At 40.5% G+C, this 16,996-nt stretch overlaps 1 protein-coding gene across 2 annotated transcripts in view; it reads right to left on the minus strand.

Annotated features, from left to right (window-relative positions):
- Window positions 1–9,341: 9,341 nt before the first annotated feature.
- LOC126191513 (cytochrome P450 6k1-like) overlaps window positions 9,342–16,996 on the minus strand; it is a 59,914-nt gene continuing 52,259 nt past the window's right edge. For both annotated transcript variants that reach the window (XM_049932410.1, XM_049932409.1), the window contains exons 7-8: window positions 15,327–15,578; window positions 9,342–9,610 (exon numbers count right to left, since the gene is read on the minus strand). In XM_049932410.1, the coding sequence (XP_049788367.1) occupies window positions 9,438–9,610; window positions 15,327–15,578 (425 nt within the window). In that variant the 3' untranslated portion in view covers window positions 9,342–9,437. The remainder of the gene's footprint in view (window positions 9,611–15,326; window positions 15,579–16,996) is intronic.

Genomic DNA, 16,996 nt, shown 5'->3' on the forward strand with positions numbered 1-16,996 from the left:
AGGAAGATTAATTAAGCGGGAATCCTGGTTTTGCTTTAGATTGTTATCTATTCTGTCTATTTATCGCAAGTGTTGCAAAGTGCTGTTGAACTGGTAACTGCGATACTGGATTCCCTATGCCTTTCATCTCGACTCCCACTAATCTTCTATCACGTCATCAAACAGTTGCCCTCCTGCATAAAGGCCTTCAGCGTGCTCGTTCCACCTATCCGCTTATTCCTCTGCGTTTAAGGGTGGAATTACTCTTGCACTCATAATGCTGACGTATATAAAGTACCCCACCCCCACCCGCTTGGTAATGTTCGTTAAGTGGAAGATGCCTTGATCTTGCTAGGGGGAATGTCCACTTTTATCGTGAAATCTCTTGTTTCTTTCTATACTGTGTTTATTAATTTAAAACAGTGAAAATGGATTATTGCAACAAAAATGACAATTGTTCAAAAACATTTATTTGATTTGTTAAGTAAATTTTTTTGAAGTAACTTAATTTCAAACTAAAATAAACTAGGCCTACTTTTAAATATTTAGAGGTGACTGCTGCTAGTTTTTATTTTCACATATAATATTAAGCTTAATGAAAGAAAGTTTCGTGCTCATGACATGTTTGGCATCAGGTCTGGTGCGGAATTTGTTTTCTGTTGGGGAAAAAATAATAAACCAACGTAGGAACCGTACAAGGGACAGATGAACAGTGTTGTTAACGCGTTTAACAATAATCCTTAAAAACTACTTCAGCACTTTAAAAACTCAATTACTGGTGTACTCTCAGTTAAGTAGCTGCTTCTAAAAGTATATCCTATGTAACAACAATTTACAGTAGCTAAAAAAGGTAATGCAGCTGTTATGGAAATTGTTGATAAGATACAAACAGCTTTGGAAAATATGACTTGGTTTCACTTTCATTATGTAATCATGATATATGACAGTGCAACTACAATGTTTCATAGAAAATGAATGACTTAAAAATAAACTTACGAAAATAACGCAGTAGTTACGAAACAGTGAAACAATTTCATAAAACTTGTTCATTTATACTTGAAGAGAATGTGGTAAGCTATTGCCATCTTGCCAAGCACATTAGCCACTTCTTCCTAATCTTTGAGGAGTCGGTGGAAACGGAAACAAAACTCAGTGAGCCATCTCATACTTTCATTGTCATGACTCGTAACAGAGGTCAGATTTCCATTCGATTCATTAGCGAACTGGGTACACCCTTCCAAAGTGTGGTACACCGATTTCGAATGCCACGTGCATCGCAAATGCGTACACCAGACGAGGAAACTATGCGTCAAAAGGGTAGTGCACAACACAGAGGTGGGTTATCAAGACTTCGCTCTGCTTACGAGTGAGTTGCTGGAAGGAACAAAGTCGCGCCTTTGTAGTTGACTACCTAGTGCATGTCTACATTTACGCTCCACGAGCCACTGTGGGGTGCGTGGCGAACGGTACCTAGCCATTTCCTTTACTGTTACATTTGCAAATAGAGCGAAGGAAAAACGACTGTCCATATGCTTCTGCATGAGCCCAAATTTTTCGTATCTTCATGGTCCTTTCGCTAAATATATGTTAGTGGCAATAGAATCGTTTGGCAGTCAGCATCAAATGCCGATTCTCAAATTATCTCAACAGTGTTCCTTGAAAAGAACGTTGTCTTACTTTTAGGGAGTCCCATTTGAGTTTCCGAAACATGAGTGTTGTTCTTACCTGACGGTAACAGGTTTAGCAGCCCGCTTCTGAACTGCTTCGATGTCTTCCTTCAATCCGATCTAGTGTGGATTCAAAACACAGGTCGCAGTAGCTTCCTGTAAGCGGTCTCTTTTATACACCACACATTCCTAAAATTCACCCAATAAACCGAAGTCGACCATTGGTCTTCCCCACCAAAGTCCTCACGCTGTCGTGCCATTTCATATCGCTTCGAAACGTTATGCCCAGATATTTAAACGACGCGACCGTGTCAGGCAGGACATTACTAATGCTGTATCTGGAATATTATGATTTTATCTTTCCTATTCATCTGCATTAACTTACATTTTTCTACATTTAAAGCGAGCTGCCATTCATCACACCAACTAGAAATTTTGTCTTAGTCACCTTGTATCCTCCTACAGTTACTCAACTTCGACACCATCCAGTACAACCCAGCATCATAAGCAAACAACCACAGATTGCTTCCCATCCTGTCCGCCAGATAATCTCTGCACGTAGAAAATAATAGCGATCCTAACACACTTCACAGGGGCACTCCTGACGAACGCTTACTATCGAGGACAACATAGTGAGTTCTGTTACTTAAGAAGTCTTTCAGCGACTCACATACTATTCCGTATGCTCGTACTTTCGTTTGCAGTCTGCAGTGGGGCGCCGTGTCAAATTTTCGGAAATCTAAAAAATATGGAATCTACCTGTTGCCCCTCATCCACAGTTCACAGTACATCATGTGAGACAAGCGCAAACTGAACTTCGCAAGAGCGGTGGTTTCTAAAGCCGCCCTGATTCGTGGACATAAACTTATCGGATTTAAGGAAATTTATTGTATTCGTACTGACAATATGCTCAAGGATTCTGCAGCAAACCGATGATAAGGATATTGGTCTGTTATTTTGCAGGTCTGTTCTTTTACTCGAGTTGTTTTTCCAGTCGCTTGGGACTTACCGCTGGGCGACAGATTTCAGGTAAATGCAGGCTAAGTAAGGGGCCAATGCCATAGAGTACATTTTGTGAAACCAAACTGGGATTCATCTGGACCTAGAGACGTATTTGTTTTCAACTCCTACAGTTGTTTCTTTACGACAGGGATACTTGTTACTATGAAGTCCGTACGGGAGTCTGTTTGATGGTCAAACGACGAAATATTTGTACGATTCGCGTGCGTGAATGATTTCTTAAATGCAAAATAAAACTTTGGCTTTCGTTTTGCTATCTTAGTTTTGCCACAATAGACTGATCAGTGAGTGACTAGATGGAAGCCTTAGCCCCACTTTCCGATTTTGCATAGGACCAAAATTTTCTTGGAATCTCGACCAGATCTTTTGCTAAGGTATTACGGTGATGGTTGTATCGCTCGCACGTAGATCTTTTCACAGACCTACGAATCTTTACTAACCTTTGCCTTTGTCTTCCTTAACATTTTCGGAATTTCGTTATTAAATCGTGGTCAGTCTTTTCATTTGTTAAACCGCTTCCAGCCACTCCTTTTTCCAATGAAACATCGCATAGTGTCTGAGCTTTGAAGTGAATGAAAATAAGCTTTACATTTGGCTGCTGAGGATATTGTACATAGTTCCTTTGTTGCCTCGAATTTCGTAAGCTCTGGTACCTAGCAGAAAACACCTCCTTTATGTATCCTTTAGGTGCCTGTGATCCAGTTCATGATGGATAGCATGTATGATCTTTAGATGCAAGGGTCTTGTTGACCCAGATACATGGCACCTATGTTCGTGTCAGGACCCCAAGGAAACCCTAAAAATCTAAAACTGGTGCAGATCCACTCTGTGTACTCCATACAACCTGTGGCTACAGCTGGGTTCACGCCCTCGAGTGGTGTCACAGAAGTTGCATGTTGAAACACTGAAATTCGGGTGAGTCATTCCAGTGATGGCACTTTTGCCATGCCATCGAAAGTTACAGTCGTTTTTACATTGTGATGCCAGTAACCCACCTCCATCACCTACTAGCTATAGTTAGGTAAGGTATGGCCATCCTTTTCCTCTCCTCTTGCCCTGGTCCGCAGTTTGATTGGCTGAAGTCGCGTCACGTGACGTTTTCGGCCATGTTGTGCACTCTCGTTGCGCCTGTGGCATAGGAATAGTTAAGTATTTTTGTAAGTTTCGAGTCAAAGCGCTGTGCTTTGGGCTTCACTTTTCGATCTCAGAAGGGAGACAAACTTTTTAAGATCCCTGCTGAAGGCGTAGACGGTTGCCTAAACACTCACGGATAGATCGTGTACAACCAAACAGACACAAAATGATTCTCGTTTCGTAGTTAATATCAAATTTTTGAAGGCTGCTGTAAGCTTTCCTTATTCGTTTACTTGTATTTAGAGTATCACTACAGCAAACAAATAAATTAAAGAATAAAAAATGTACAGATGTAATTGGAGTAGTACAGTCGATTTTTTTTACCACACTAAGCAATTTCAGGTACACCTAGTAGGTCCAGTATTGGCGTCAACCAGTCTTCACAGTTACATACGAAACTTGACGTTCAGGTAGGTGCGCTTTTTTTTGTGAACAGTACGTGTTTTCAAACGTTGTGAAATGTAAAGGTCACGTCCAGTAAACATTATTAGTTATTGGAATCGTAATTGCTGTTTTTATGTCCGGTCATGATCTGACAGTTTGTGTTGCTCTAGAGGCTAGAAACAAGGAACTTAATATCACCTTGTAATGCGTGATATATACATTTTTGTCACTAATTTCATTCCCATTTTCGGATTTAGTATGTGAGTAGCAATATTTTTGGCAGAAAGTTCAGAACCTAAATACGATCATTTATGCATGACATCAATTATACAGTAGTTTAGAATTCACGTGTGGGCCGTTGGATTTTAAGCAAGGACATTGTGAATGCTCCATGCTTGGTGACATACCTGTTTGAAGGATGCTGTTGATTGCAGGTCCATTATCCGTTTGGAATTCAAGTTTTGCACAGCACTTCGCTTCAGTAAAAATTCCTTGACGAAACTACAACAGTATTACAATAAAATACTGTGGTTCTATCTGTGTAATAAATGATAGCTTATGAAAGCAGCGTACTAAAAAACCTTGCAGGAAAAAGGTTTTAATCTAATTTGTTAAATAGCCCTTGCTTGCAGGGGAGCGTGGTTTGTGCACAGGTAAATAGCTTGTTTTAGCCACTTCCTTTTAAACTAAGTCTACGAAAACTGCTCCAGTATTCGGCTGTGTAACCTGCAGATTTGATTTTTCCTTGAAACAGAGAAGTTTTCCGACTCAGTGCTGATTATCTTTTTCTGCAGCTGATGCTGAGGATTCGAGATTACCAGTTTAAAATTGCTTATGACAGCACTAGTTATTTGAGCTAGATAGCGTAGCAGGAACCGCGAAATCTATTTCTTTCGTTGTTAACAAATCACAGCAGCACGAAAACTAAGAATTTAGCCTCATCGCAAAACATACCGTCGGCACATTTTACCTGCTGAGGAATAAAGACATTCACTTCGGAGCTACGAGTGCGTGGTGAAAAGTAAAGCTTCCGAATTTTTTATGTGAAAACTCTTCATGTTTTTTAAATAACGCAAACGTTATTAATATTCTACATCTTTATTCTTGATTTAATAAGCGAAGGGTCAGGTGTTTGTTTTTTGTGTGTGCTGTTCGAGATTTGAATAATAGATTATTGTGAAGGTGGTTCGATGAACCCTCTGCCAGGAACTCAAGTGTGATTTGCGGAGTATCCATGTAGGTATATATATATATATATATATATATATATATATATATATATATAAATTTCAACGGACTGGGAACGTGACGGATGAACGTGCTGGAAAGGTAGGGCGACCGCGTACGGCAACCACAGAGGGCAACGCGCAGCTAGTGCAGCAGGTGATCCAACAGCGGCCTCGGGTTTCCGTTCGCCGTGTTGCAGCTGCGGTCCAAATGACGCCAACGTCCACGTATCGTCTCATGCGCCAGAGTTTACACCTCTATCCATACAAAATTCAAACGCGGCAACCCCTCAGCGCCGCTACCATTGCTGCACGAGAGACATTCGCTAACGATATAGTGCACAGGATTGATGACGGCGATATGCATGTGGGCAGAAGCTTATTTTTACCTGGACGGCTTCGTCAATAAACAGAACTGGCGCATATGGGGAACCGAAAAGCCCCATGTTGCAGTCCCATCGTCCCTGCATCCTCAAAAAGTACTGGTCTGGGCCGCCATTTCTTCCAAAGGAATCATTGGCCCATTTTTCAGATCCGAAACGATTACTGCATCACGCTATCTGGACATTCTTCGTGAATTTGTGGCGGTACAAACTGCCTTAGACAACACTGCGAACACCTCGTGGTTTATGCAAGATGGTGCCCGGCCACATCGCACGGCCGACGTCTTTAATTTTCTGAATGAATATTTCGATGATCGTGTGATTGCTTTGGGCTATCCGAAACATACAGGAGGCGGCGTGGATTGGCCTCCCTATTCGCCAGACATGAACCCCTGTGACTTCTTTCTGTCGGGACACTTGAAAGACCAGGTGTACCGCCAGAATCCAGAAACAATTGAACAGCTGAAGCAGTACATCTCATCTGCATGTGAAGCCATTCCGCCAGACACGTTGTCAAAGGTTTCGGGTAATTTCATTCAGAGACTACGCCATATTATTGCTACGCATGGTGGATATGTGGAAAATATCGTACTATAGAGTTTCCCAGACCGCAGCGCCATCTGTTGTTGAAAATTGTAACTACTGTAATTTCGAAAGTTTGTCTGCCTGAAAATGTATTGTTGTCCCAAGCATATTGCAACAAACGGTGTATTTCTATCGCTGCTCGTTTAGTTTTTATTGCCGTTTCAAATATACCGGTCATTTTTGAAACACCCTGTATATATATATATATATATATATATATATATATATATATATATATATATATCACCCTGCCGACGAATACGTTTCTCCCAGCGAGAGACTAGTTTGATAAAGCCGTCACTGTAGGATGTTGCGAAGCCACAACCTCACCTCTGCATGTACCTCTTCATCACTATCAAAGTGAAGTCCTTGGAGATGTTCTTTAAGTTTTGGAAACAGATGAAGCCGGGTGGGGCCAAGTTGGGGCTGTATTGAGGATGATTGTTGACAGTTAAACAGAAGAGCCCCAAGGAGTCGGACTGTTGCAGATATCGCAGCGCTCGTACGTGCTCTGGCGTTGTTATGGTGAAGTAGAGGGTGCCCCATCTGTGGACGAACTCTTCGAATTCGAATTTCGATCACAGCACGCTGTTTCTTACTCACCGTCATAGTTACATTATACTCTCCAATGTTACACACAAGAATTCGGAGCCCTCTAGCGACAGAGGGTTGCAGATATGTAGAGATGAAAAAGAAAGATGTAGAATGTTAATAACGTTTGCTTCATTTAAAAAGCTTTAAGAGTTTTCCCATAAAAATCGGAGGCATTACTTTCCGGCACATCCTCGTAACACTGTATCTTAGCAGTACATCAGGTACAATGGGACTTCAAAAAGCGCGTTACACATATTATGACAGGCAAAGTAACTTTTATTGAATACTTCACTACACTTCGAAGTGACACAGATGCAGTCACTGTCTCTCAACGTAGTCACCAAGTTTCTGCAAACACCGGTTGGAATTTCCTACCAATTGTTCAACTGCTCGACGCCAGAAGTTTACTCGTTGGTCACGGAGCCATTCGACAATCGCTGCATGAACGTCTTCATCGTTGGAAAATCTCTTTCTCCCCAGTTGGTCACTCAGCTTGCCGAAAAGATGGAATTCACATGGTGCAAGATCTGGACTTCCCAATCAGCGCACTCACGTCTGTGCGGTCTTGGTCAAAAAGTTGGCTCCATTTTGCTACCGCTGGACGCGGCATTTCATTCCGTCCCTATATTGCTAGATTTTCACAGTGCACAAAGATTTTCACATTAGCTAGAGGTCCAACACAGACATAAAGAAATGTTATTCGCTTCAGCCATGGGCCAAATGACAAGATAGAAGTGCTGTTTTGGTGTCACTTGTCACGTCGATACCTTTTTATAGTCGACAGCTGAATGTATTTCACGTTGTGACGCTACGTGGTAATACATGGTACACGCATTCTCAAAAAAAAAAAAAAAAAAAACCATGTTGGTCGCCAGAGGATTGGACACTGTGTCTGTGTGATGACTCGCGAGGATTAGCACTGTTTGACTGCAACTTGGCGCCTGTATTTCAAAACACTATCGTTCTGTTTATATTTTTCTCGGATACCACAACAAACACGCGACAAAATAATTTATTGAGCAGATCAGAATATTCAGGTTGAAGCTGTATGCTTTCCACAGTTGTATGCAGAATAGATCATACTTTCGGCAAAGTTTTTGTCATGATCTTTCTCTTCCGTGCATTAGAAGGTCATTGCGGTACAAGTGAGACAATTTGTGTGTGTTGGATAAAGATTTAATACATCTAACCCATGGCCAAAGATTTCGTGGTTTCATTATATTTCTTGACACTATACTCATTACCATTAAATAACTATATGGGCATGTTATGTTAAAACATTCCAGTAATCGCAACGACAATGTAATAATTCATTTGTTAACAGTGTAACGTGTATTAATAGTTTATCATGAACGAAAATTTCTAACTGTTAGTGACTTACATTATCTAACCGTAAGGTAATTAATGTCTATATGAGGAAAAGTATCTAGGTTCGATAATAACAGAAGATAACTGGACAACAGTGAAAATTCATGGAGGGGTAGCAAGTACAACACGGTGCTATTATTCCTTGCATAATATATTCAAGTCCAGAAATGTTAGTGGGAATATAAAAATCAAAACATATTTCATTATATTTAGATCTATAGGAATGTAAGGATCCAAAGGCTGGTTGATGACTACAAAGGAAGAACGATGGTTTGTGAGGTTGGAAAAGATGTTGAGAAAGTTATTTGGGGCGTTGAGAGAGGAAGAAGGGGGGAGACTAAGGACAAACGGAGATCTACAGACACTTTTCGCCATATGAGGATTGTAGTACCAATCAAGCAAGGAAAAATAATATGAGCTCGTTGTGTACAGAGTACACCATCAGCTCGGAGTATTAAGAAAGTGTTATAAGGAAGCCCGAGGGAAGAAGGAGAAGAAGAAGACACAGGAAAAGGTCACTAGAAGATACGGAAGAGATCTTCAAGAAAATGGAAATCAGGAACTGGAGAAGGAAAGCAATGGACAAAAACCAACGGAATATGGTTACAAAGGAGGCCAAGATTCTTCTAGGACTGTAGTGCAGAATAGCAAGTAAGTAAGTAAGTGTAAAGACGAATAGAATTTACACGTCTTCAAGTGTTGAACATATGGTCTTAAAAATATGGTACATAAATAACTGGCAGCAGTGTTTTATTTTATTCAAATTTAGGTATAATTATAAATAGCCGCAGCTCATATTGTCTGTTCGTTGCATTGTTTCAAAGCATAAGGCAGCTGAATTTCTATATAAATTATCAATATAATACATATTTCTAGTGCCATACAGGCACATTAGGCTGCGAAAGTTATGGCAAGTGGGATCCGTCCATTGATTTATGTAACTTACGGAAGAAATTTCCAGAATTTGTTTGTTGTTAATACGATCAATGTAGAAAGACGCATTGAACCAGATAAATTGTCTTTATTACACATAGTACAATTACGATAATTTTTAAGTATTGTCTTTTCATAAAACATCCAATAATGCGTAACAAGCACTACACTTTGATTCTCTTCCTAAGCCTCAGCTGGATACCGCTTTTCGATTTGAGGATGCCTGATCTGGGTTCGAAGGACAAATGGCGAACGGTCTTCTCGCACGGTTCTACCTTGTAGTTTGAGAGAATGTTTGTAAGGCCGACTTTGGTCTGTAGCAGTCCAAATCGCATACCTGAAACAATAATAAAATATTAATGTAGAAGGATGACTCCTGAAACTTTTTGAAAAGAATCACAGATTGTTTCGAGAAACGGGTCGTCATACAACTTCCTGGCAGAGCAAAGCTGTGTATCGGATCGGGATCTGAACCCAGATCCTTACCATTAATAGGCAATGCTGTTACCCACTGAACTATACAGAAAGTAGGAGAATGGTGCTGGCAGAAGATAAACTATGATGGATAGTCGAGAGTCGTACCTAGATAGCTTATTTAGTAAGAGCATTGCCTATAAATGGCAAGGTTCTGGGTTCGAGTTCCGATCCGACCCACGGCTTTAATCTGCCAGGAAGTTTCAAAACGGAGCACTTTCCGGTGCACATTGAAAGATTAATTCTGGAGTAATCATTGTCTGTGGAGGTTTAATGTCGATCTTCTGTCAAATGGTACTAGCGGAGAGTATCTTGCGTTGTTGATGCCCAATAAAATTCCACAGGAGGACTGAAGGTCGTAGTGCAACAGCCATGGACAGTTTGATTTTAGATCCAACAACTTGCAATGATTTAGCTGTACAACATATGGTCAATGGTTTATCTGACCGTGATGGTCAAATTCTAACAATAAAAGACGCTGACCAGTTAGCCACAGATAACAGGAGGAAAGTATTGCATTCTATCGCACAACTACAAAAAGATTCCATTGTTCTGTTTAGAGAGAAATTACACAAAGAACACTGGTAAAACTCTATAAAACAGACCATGAATGTGAAAAATGTCATTCTTTTTTAAACATGTTCCTCCAAAACTTTGTTTCCCACCAAAAACAAACCAAGCTAAAATTGAACAGAAGTTAGGATAGTGAATGGATAGCTCATGGTTTTAAAGTATCTTGTGCTAGGAAGAAAGAGCTCTACTTAATTCAGAGAACAAGCTACCGTCAAGAACTGAAACTCCATTCTATAAAATCTTCCACGCGGTTATGAAAACAAAAGGAAACATATGAGGCATTTACAAAAAATGAGACACTACACGAATAAATCAAAACTATTTAGAATAATACTGAGCAAGAAACAAACTAAAACAAAGGCCTAAATGGAACTGTCACCCTAGAAAATATCTCTGTCAGAAATAATTGCACTTTCAAGTAACTGGTCACCACATTCAATGAATATTTCCTCACAGTGGTACCAAACCTTGGACCCATTAATAAATAACTAAATACAGGTGCATTAGATTTACTTGTGCACACACTATATGCACCAGCAACAAACATTAGTTTCAAAAACACAAGTCCTAAGGAGATTACTAAATTCCTCAGGCACTAAAATGTAATAATACTTCTGGCAATGTTGATGGTTCTAGAAGAATATTAAAATCTTCTGTTAACTTGGTAGGATTACTGCTAAGCTATCTTTTTAATCAGCTAGTGACCCAGGACATATTTCCTGATAGACTTATATGTCTTATGTAACAACCATCCATAAAACTGAAGATAATCAAACCATCTCCAATCACAGATTGGAGTATCAGTCAGTATTATCAAAAGTGTTTCAGGAAGTGATCTACAGTAGAATATCGATACACTTAGCTGAACAGAATTTGTTAAGGGCTCCACACTTTGATTTGTGTAAAGAAAGAGAAAGGAATATAAGACCTCATAAATGGAAGAACTAAACAAGAAAAGTCATCCTGTTGGTGTATTTTGTAACTTAGCCAATGTCTTTGTGTTACGCCATTAATAGCATCCCTGTGACATCGATAGGTTTACCTTCATAATAAAAAGCAGAGACTCATATTAACAGACTGCGTCACAAGCATGAAGCGTCTCAGAACGTAACATCTAGGGTCTCACAAGGATCAGTACTCCGCCCACTCCTCCTCGGATACTACATAAATGACTTTCCAGTGACTTTAAATCTCTGTTCAAAACTGTACATTGACACACGTATACTAGTTAACAGTCCAAACACAGCGTAACCAGATTCAGCTCAAATGATAGCTGAAAAGACCTACCGATGGTCCACAGATAACAGTGTAAGTTTTAAACTCACAAAGACACATATTATTTGATTTCAAACAAGCAAAAATAACCTACTACCACCAGAAGTAGACACAATGGCCATGCTCTAAATCGAACATCCTGTGCAAAAGTACAGTTGGATGGTAAATTAAAAGGAGTCAACAGATACACTAACCAATAAGCTCAGGTCAGCATGTTTTGACCATAGAAGCGCCTCTCGTTGTACTGAACTACAAACAAGAGTACTGGGTTGTCTTGCACCGTTTCACGCCTTGTTTTCGTGTGGAGTTATCTTCTGCGGTAGTGAATTTCAAGTAAATAAAGTGTTTTTTTTTTTCAGTAGAAAAGAGTCAGTTTCAGTTGATCTGCTACCTACACAATGCGAATGCAGGACACAAAACTAATATTCATGTAGACATTGTCTCCTCGTCTACAGTTCAGTGCAGTGATCTACATTCTGGGACTGATAAGTTCTGTTAGCTCCATGACAAGTAGCAGTATTCATTGTGAAGTTTCGTGCCAAGTTGTAATGTACTGTTATAGAACTAAATATTTAAAGATGTAGGCAATCTATCTTTTTCTAAATGTCCATATAATCAGCAAAATATTAAGCTGTAAATAGGAGGTAAACAGTATCTATTTAATGTAACTCAGGAGGTTGTAACTGCTTTCTTCAAGTAGAGACTTCGTTTTTAATTTGCTTAATTGAATTCAGTACCATAAGCATTAAGCGGCGCGTTGCCTGTTTGCTATTATACAGCATATGGATTAAGCTTCTGTGAGATTCGTGTCTCTTGTTGACATTCAATCGTTCAACATCCCTGAACAGATGCCTGGATAGCCCTGCGTGCCAAACCGCCTTTTCTGGGATGTGGAGGTGCACCAGCCCTGTATAGAATCCGTCCGATGGATTAATGGCGAGGCTTGCTGTATCGGTAAGGCTGGATGTAGTCTTTAGGCGGTTTCCAACATCCGACTAGATGAATACTGGGCTTAAATTATTCGCAAGCATATTGACAACTTTCGCTCAGTTTAACGTGGATAACAATAAATGAAAAAGAACAGACTCATGACTACCAACACGACTATCAAACATTTTATAATGTCTTTCTCGTTACACTTTGTAAGTGATTAAAACAGATGAAATACGGTGATATGACAAAAATCATGGGATACCTCATAACATCGTGTCGGACATCCTTTTGGACAGTAGAGTGACGCATCTCGATGTGGCATGGACTCAACAAGTTGTTGGTTGTCCCTTGCAGAAATATTGAGCCATGCTGCCTCTATAGCCGTCCATAGTTGCGAAAATGTTCCCAGAGCAGGATTTTGTACACAAAATGACCTGTTGATTGTGTCCCACAAATGTTCAATGGGACTCATGTCGGGCGATCTGGATGGTCAAATCATTCGCTCGAACTGTCCAGAATGTTCTTTGAACCAATCTTGAACATTGTGGCCCTGTGACATGTTCGGGAAAATAAGTCCATGAATGGCTGCAAATAGTCTCCAAGTAGTAGCCGAACGTAACCATTTCCAGTCAATGATCGGTTCCGTTGCACCAGAGGATCACAGCCCACACGATTATAGAGCCACCATCAGCTTGCACATTGCCTCGGTGACACCTTGGGTCCATGGCTCCATGGGATCTGTGCCGTACTCGAACCCTACCATCAGCTCTTATCAACTGGAATCGGTACTCATATGACCAGGCCACGGTTTTCCAGTTGGCTATGGTCCAACCGGTATGGTATGGCCCAGAAGTGCTGCGGACGATGTCGTGCTGTTTGCACACTCGCGTCGGTCGTCTCCTGCCATTAGCCACTGACGCCAAATATCGCAGCACTGTGCTAACGGATACGTTCGTCGTACGTCCCACATTGATTTATGCAATTACTTCACGCAGTGTTGCTTGTCTGTTAGCACTGACAACTCTACGCAAAGGCCGCTGGTCTCGGTCCTTAAGTGAAGGCCATCAGCCATCGCGTTGTCTGTAGTGAGAGATAATGCCTGAAATTAGGTGTTCTCCGTATACTCTTGACATTGTGGATCTCAGAATATTGAAATACATAACAGTTCCTGAAATCGAATGTCCCATGCCTCTAGCTCCAACTATCATTCCGCGTTCAAACTCCCGTTGTGCAGCCATAATGACCCGGGACACTTTTTCACGTGAATCAACTGACTACAGAACTCCGCCAATGCACTGCCCTTTTATACGTTGTGTACGTGATACTACCCCTACCTGTATATAATGTGCCTATCGCTATCCCATGACTTTCGTTTCCTCAGTGCAGATTACTGAAACGGTATGAGATTCAATTTTCAGAGGAAATAATAATAATTGCAGTCAGAGGTAACCCATTATAGAAATGCTGTATTCAGTTTTTAAGGTATCGAAACGGTTGTAATGAAAGTTTGAGTGATTACGCAGAGCGTTGATTCAAGGCAATGGAAAGCACCATGTGGTTAATACATCATCAGACCTGATATGGACAAATATAATGAATACGAGAAAGGCAGTTGCTCTAAATACATACACTTTTAGCTCTGTCCGTGACTGCGATGTCTTCATAAGTGACATCGGCATGGTGAAGTGATGAAGAAAAGGTGATAAAATTTATCATAGAGTAAGATACAAAGGGCATGTACAGCAAAAACGGAATGGGGAGACCAGAATAATATCTAAAAAGAAAAAAAGAAACATTTTTGAATAAGAAGAGGGAATAATTTTACTGTAGAATGGGAATGGAAAGGCTGGCCGCTGTGGCCGAGCGGTTCTAGGCGCTTCAGTCCGGAACCACGCGGCTGCTACTGTCGCAGGTTCGAATCCTGCCTCAGGCATGGATGTGTGTGATGTTAGTTAGGTTTACGTAGTTGTACGTTTAGGGGACCGATGACCTCAGATGTTAAGTCCCATAGTGCTCAGAGCCATTTGAACCATTTTGCAAATTGAAAGCCTATGATTTATTCGGACTTGCGTCGAAAGAAATCTGGCTTGGGAGGAAATTATCAAATCTGCTGTAGCACCGTAAGCACATGCAACTAGGATCTTTGTTGTAATCTCGAGAAAAAACTAAATAGAAAATTGCATATGAAGGTAATAACGTCTTGAGAGCGCTTCGTCAGTGTTCCAAATACAAATTACCGGTTACATAAAACAGAAGAATGAGCACATCATTAAGTAAAACCTCAAATTAACCATTGACTACGAACTGGACCTGCATAAGAGGTGGTCGAGACTATCTCAGACAGACTATTCTGGGTCTGTAAAAATAGCCAGAGACCATCTTGACCTATTCGGAGATGGATCTGATATGCGAGTTCTGCAGCTACTGTATAGAAAGCTGGTATAGTGAATACAGTAGTCGCACCCACTCCTATTTCCTAGTGTATACCGTTTTTACTTTGCACCTACATTCACTGAAACTCCTCTAATCAGCAGGTTTGGCGCTCTTGAACGCACTCCCGTCCATTGATCCTTGGATATTTGCTCTACTACAGGCCAAGTGAACGCAAAAAGGGAACGAAAACGCCTAACGTTGGTCCCGTCGATGCAAGACGCTATTCTCCCTCTCGCACATACTCCGACGCAAGCGACAAGCGAACCACTTGGGTGACGCGTATCCCGGGTTTGTGGGTGGTGTTAATGAGATGGTATCAGCGCACTATAGTCAAGCTACAGATCGCATTCTGTTACAAGACTGACCTATGCAGCTGCGTGGCCCCTCTCCGAACGGCAGGTAGACGTAGGAGTGCCTCTGGGACTTCTGCTCTTCAGAGAACCTCTCTGGGTCGAAGCGCTCGGGGTCTGGGTAAAACTCTGGGTCGTGGTGCAATCCGTACACAGGTATCATAATAGAGGTTCCTTCGTCCAGGACTACGTCGCTGTCAGGAATCTTGTACTCAGCATTACATTCTCTGTTCAGTATCGGGACTGGCGGATATTTCCTCAGAGTCTCTGGAACAGAAACAACAGAGTAAATTAGCTTGCTGTTAATTATAAGCCATTGTTATAAGTATTATTGACACGAAGAAACAAAGTTCTGCATCTTACATCCCTGGACTGCTGAGACAGGATGCCGCTCATTGACCAAATTATCTAGGATTTGTCAACCTTCCATTAACTACCGCTTATAACATAGTAACGATATTGTTATGACGCTAGAGGATTAGATTAGATTAGATTAGTACTTGTTCCATAGATCATGAATACGACACTTCGTAATGATGTGGTACGTGTCAGGTTAATAAAAGGTGTCTATACAAGATATTACATGACACTTAGTTTGTTTTTTTTTTCTTTTTTTGGGGGGGGGGGGTTGGGGAAATTACCCACTAACTATGTCCAAAAATTCATCTAATGAGTAGAAGGAGTTGCCATTAAGAAATTCTTTTAATTTCCTTTTAAATGCTATATGGCCACCTGTCACACTTTTGATGCTATTAGGTAAGTGACCAAAGACTTTTGTGGCAGCATAATTTACCCCCTTCTGAGCCAAAGTTATATTTAACCTTGAGTAGTGAAGATCATCTTTTCTCCTAGTGTTGTAGCCATCTACACTGCTATTACTTCTGAATTCGTTCGGATTGTTAATAACAAATTTCATAAGTGAATATATATATATATATATATATATATATATATATATATATATATATTGAGGCTACAGTGAAGATTCTTAAGTGTCTGCAGGATGATCTTGGATGAGCTCCAGCAATTATTTTGATTACACGCTTTTGTGCAATGAACACTCTTTTACTCAGTGATGAGTTACCCCAGAATATGATGCCATACGAAAGCAGAGAATGAAAATAGGCGTGGTAAGCTAATTTACTGAGATGTATATCCCCAAAATTTGCAATGACCCTAACAGCATAAGTAGCTGAGCTGAAACGTTTCAGCAGATCCTCAGTGTGTCTTTTCCAGTTCAACCCCTCATCAATGCATACAACTAGAAGTTTTGAATATTCTAACTTAGCTACCGATTTATGATCGAAGTCTATATTTATTCATGGTATCATTCCATTTACTGTGTGGAACTGTATGTACTGTGTTCTGTCAAAGTTTAATGCGAGCCCATTTGCAGAGAACCACTTAATGATTTTCTGAAAAACATCGTTTAGAATTTCACCAGTTAATTCTTGTCTGTTGGGTGTGATAGCTATACTTGCATCATCGGCAGGTCTGAAAAGGGATGTCTAGCACTCTGTCATCATCATATTATAGTTCCTGGGTCCTTCTAAATGACAGGAGTACGGGTACATGCAGATAGAAGTCTCCGCTCAGCTGTATGGGGTATTTCAGGAGGAATAGTTAACTTTTTAGGCGATGGTAGCGCAGACTAATTCGAGTAAACCATTCAGTAAAACATATTT

The sequence above is a fragment of the Schistocerca cancellata genome, chromosome 6 (assembly GCF_023864275.1).
Source record: "Schistocerca cancellata isolate TAMUIC-IGC-003103 chromosome 6, iqSchCanc2.1, whole genome shotgun sequence".
Taxonomy (NCBI): Eukaryota; Metazoa; Arthropoda; class Insecta; order Orthoptera; family Acrididae; genus Schistocerca; species Schistocerca cancellata.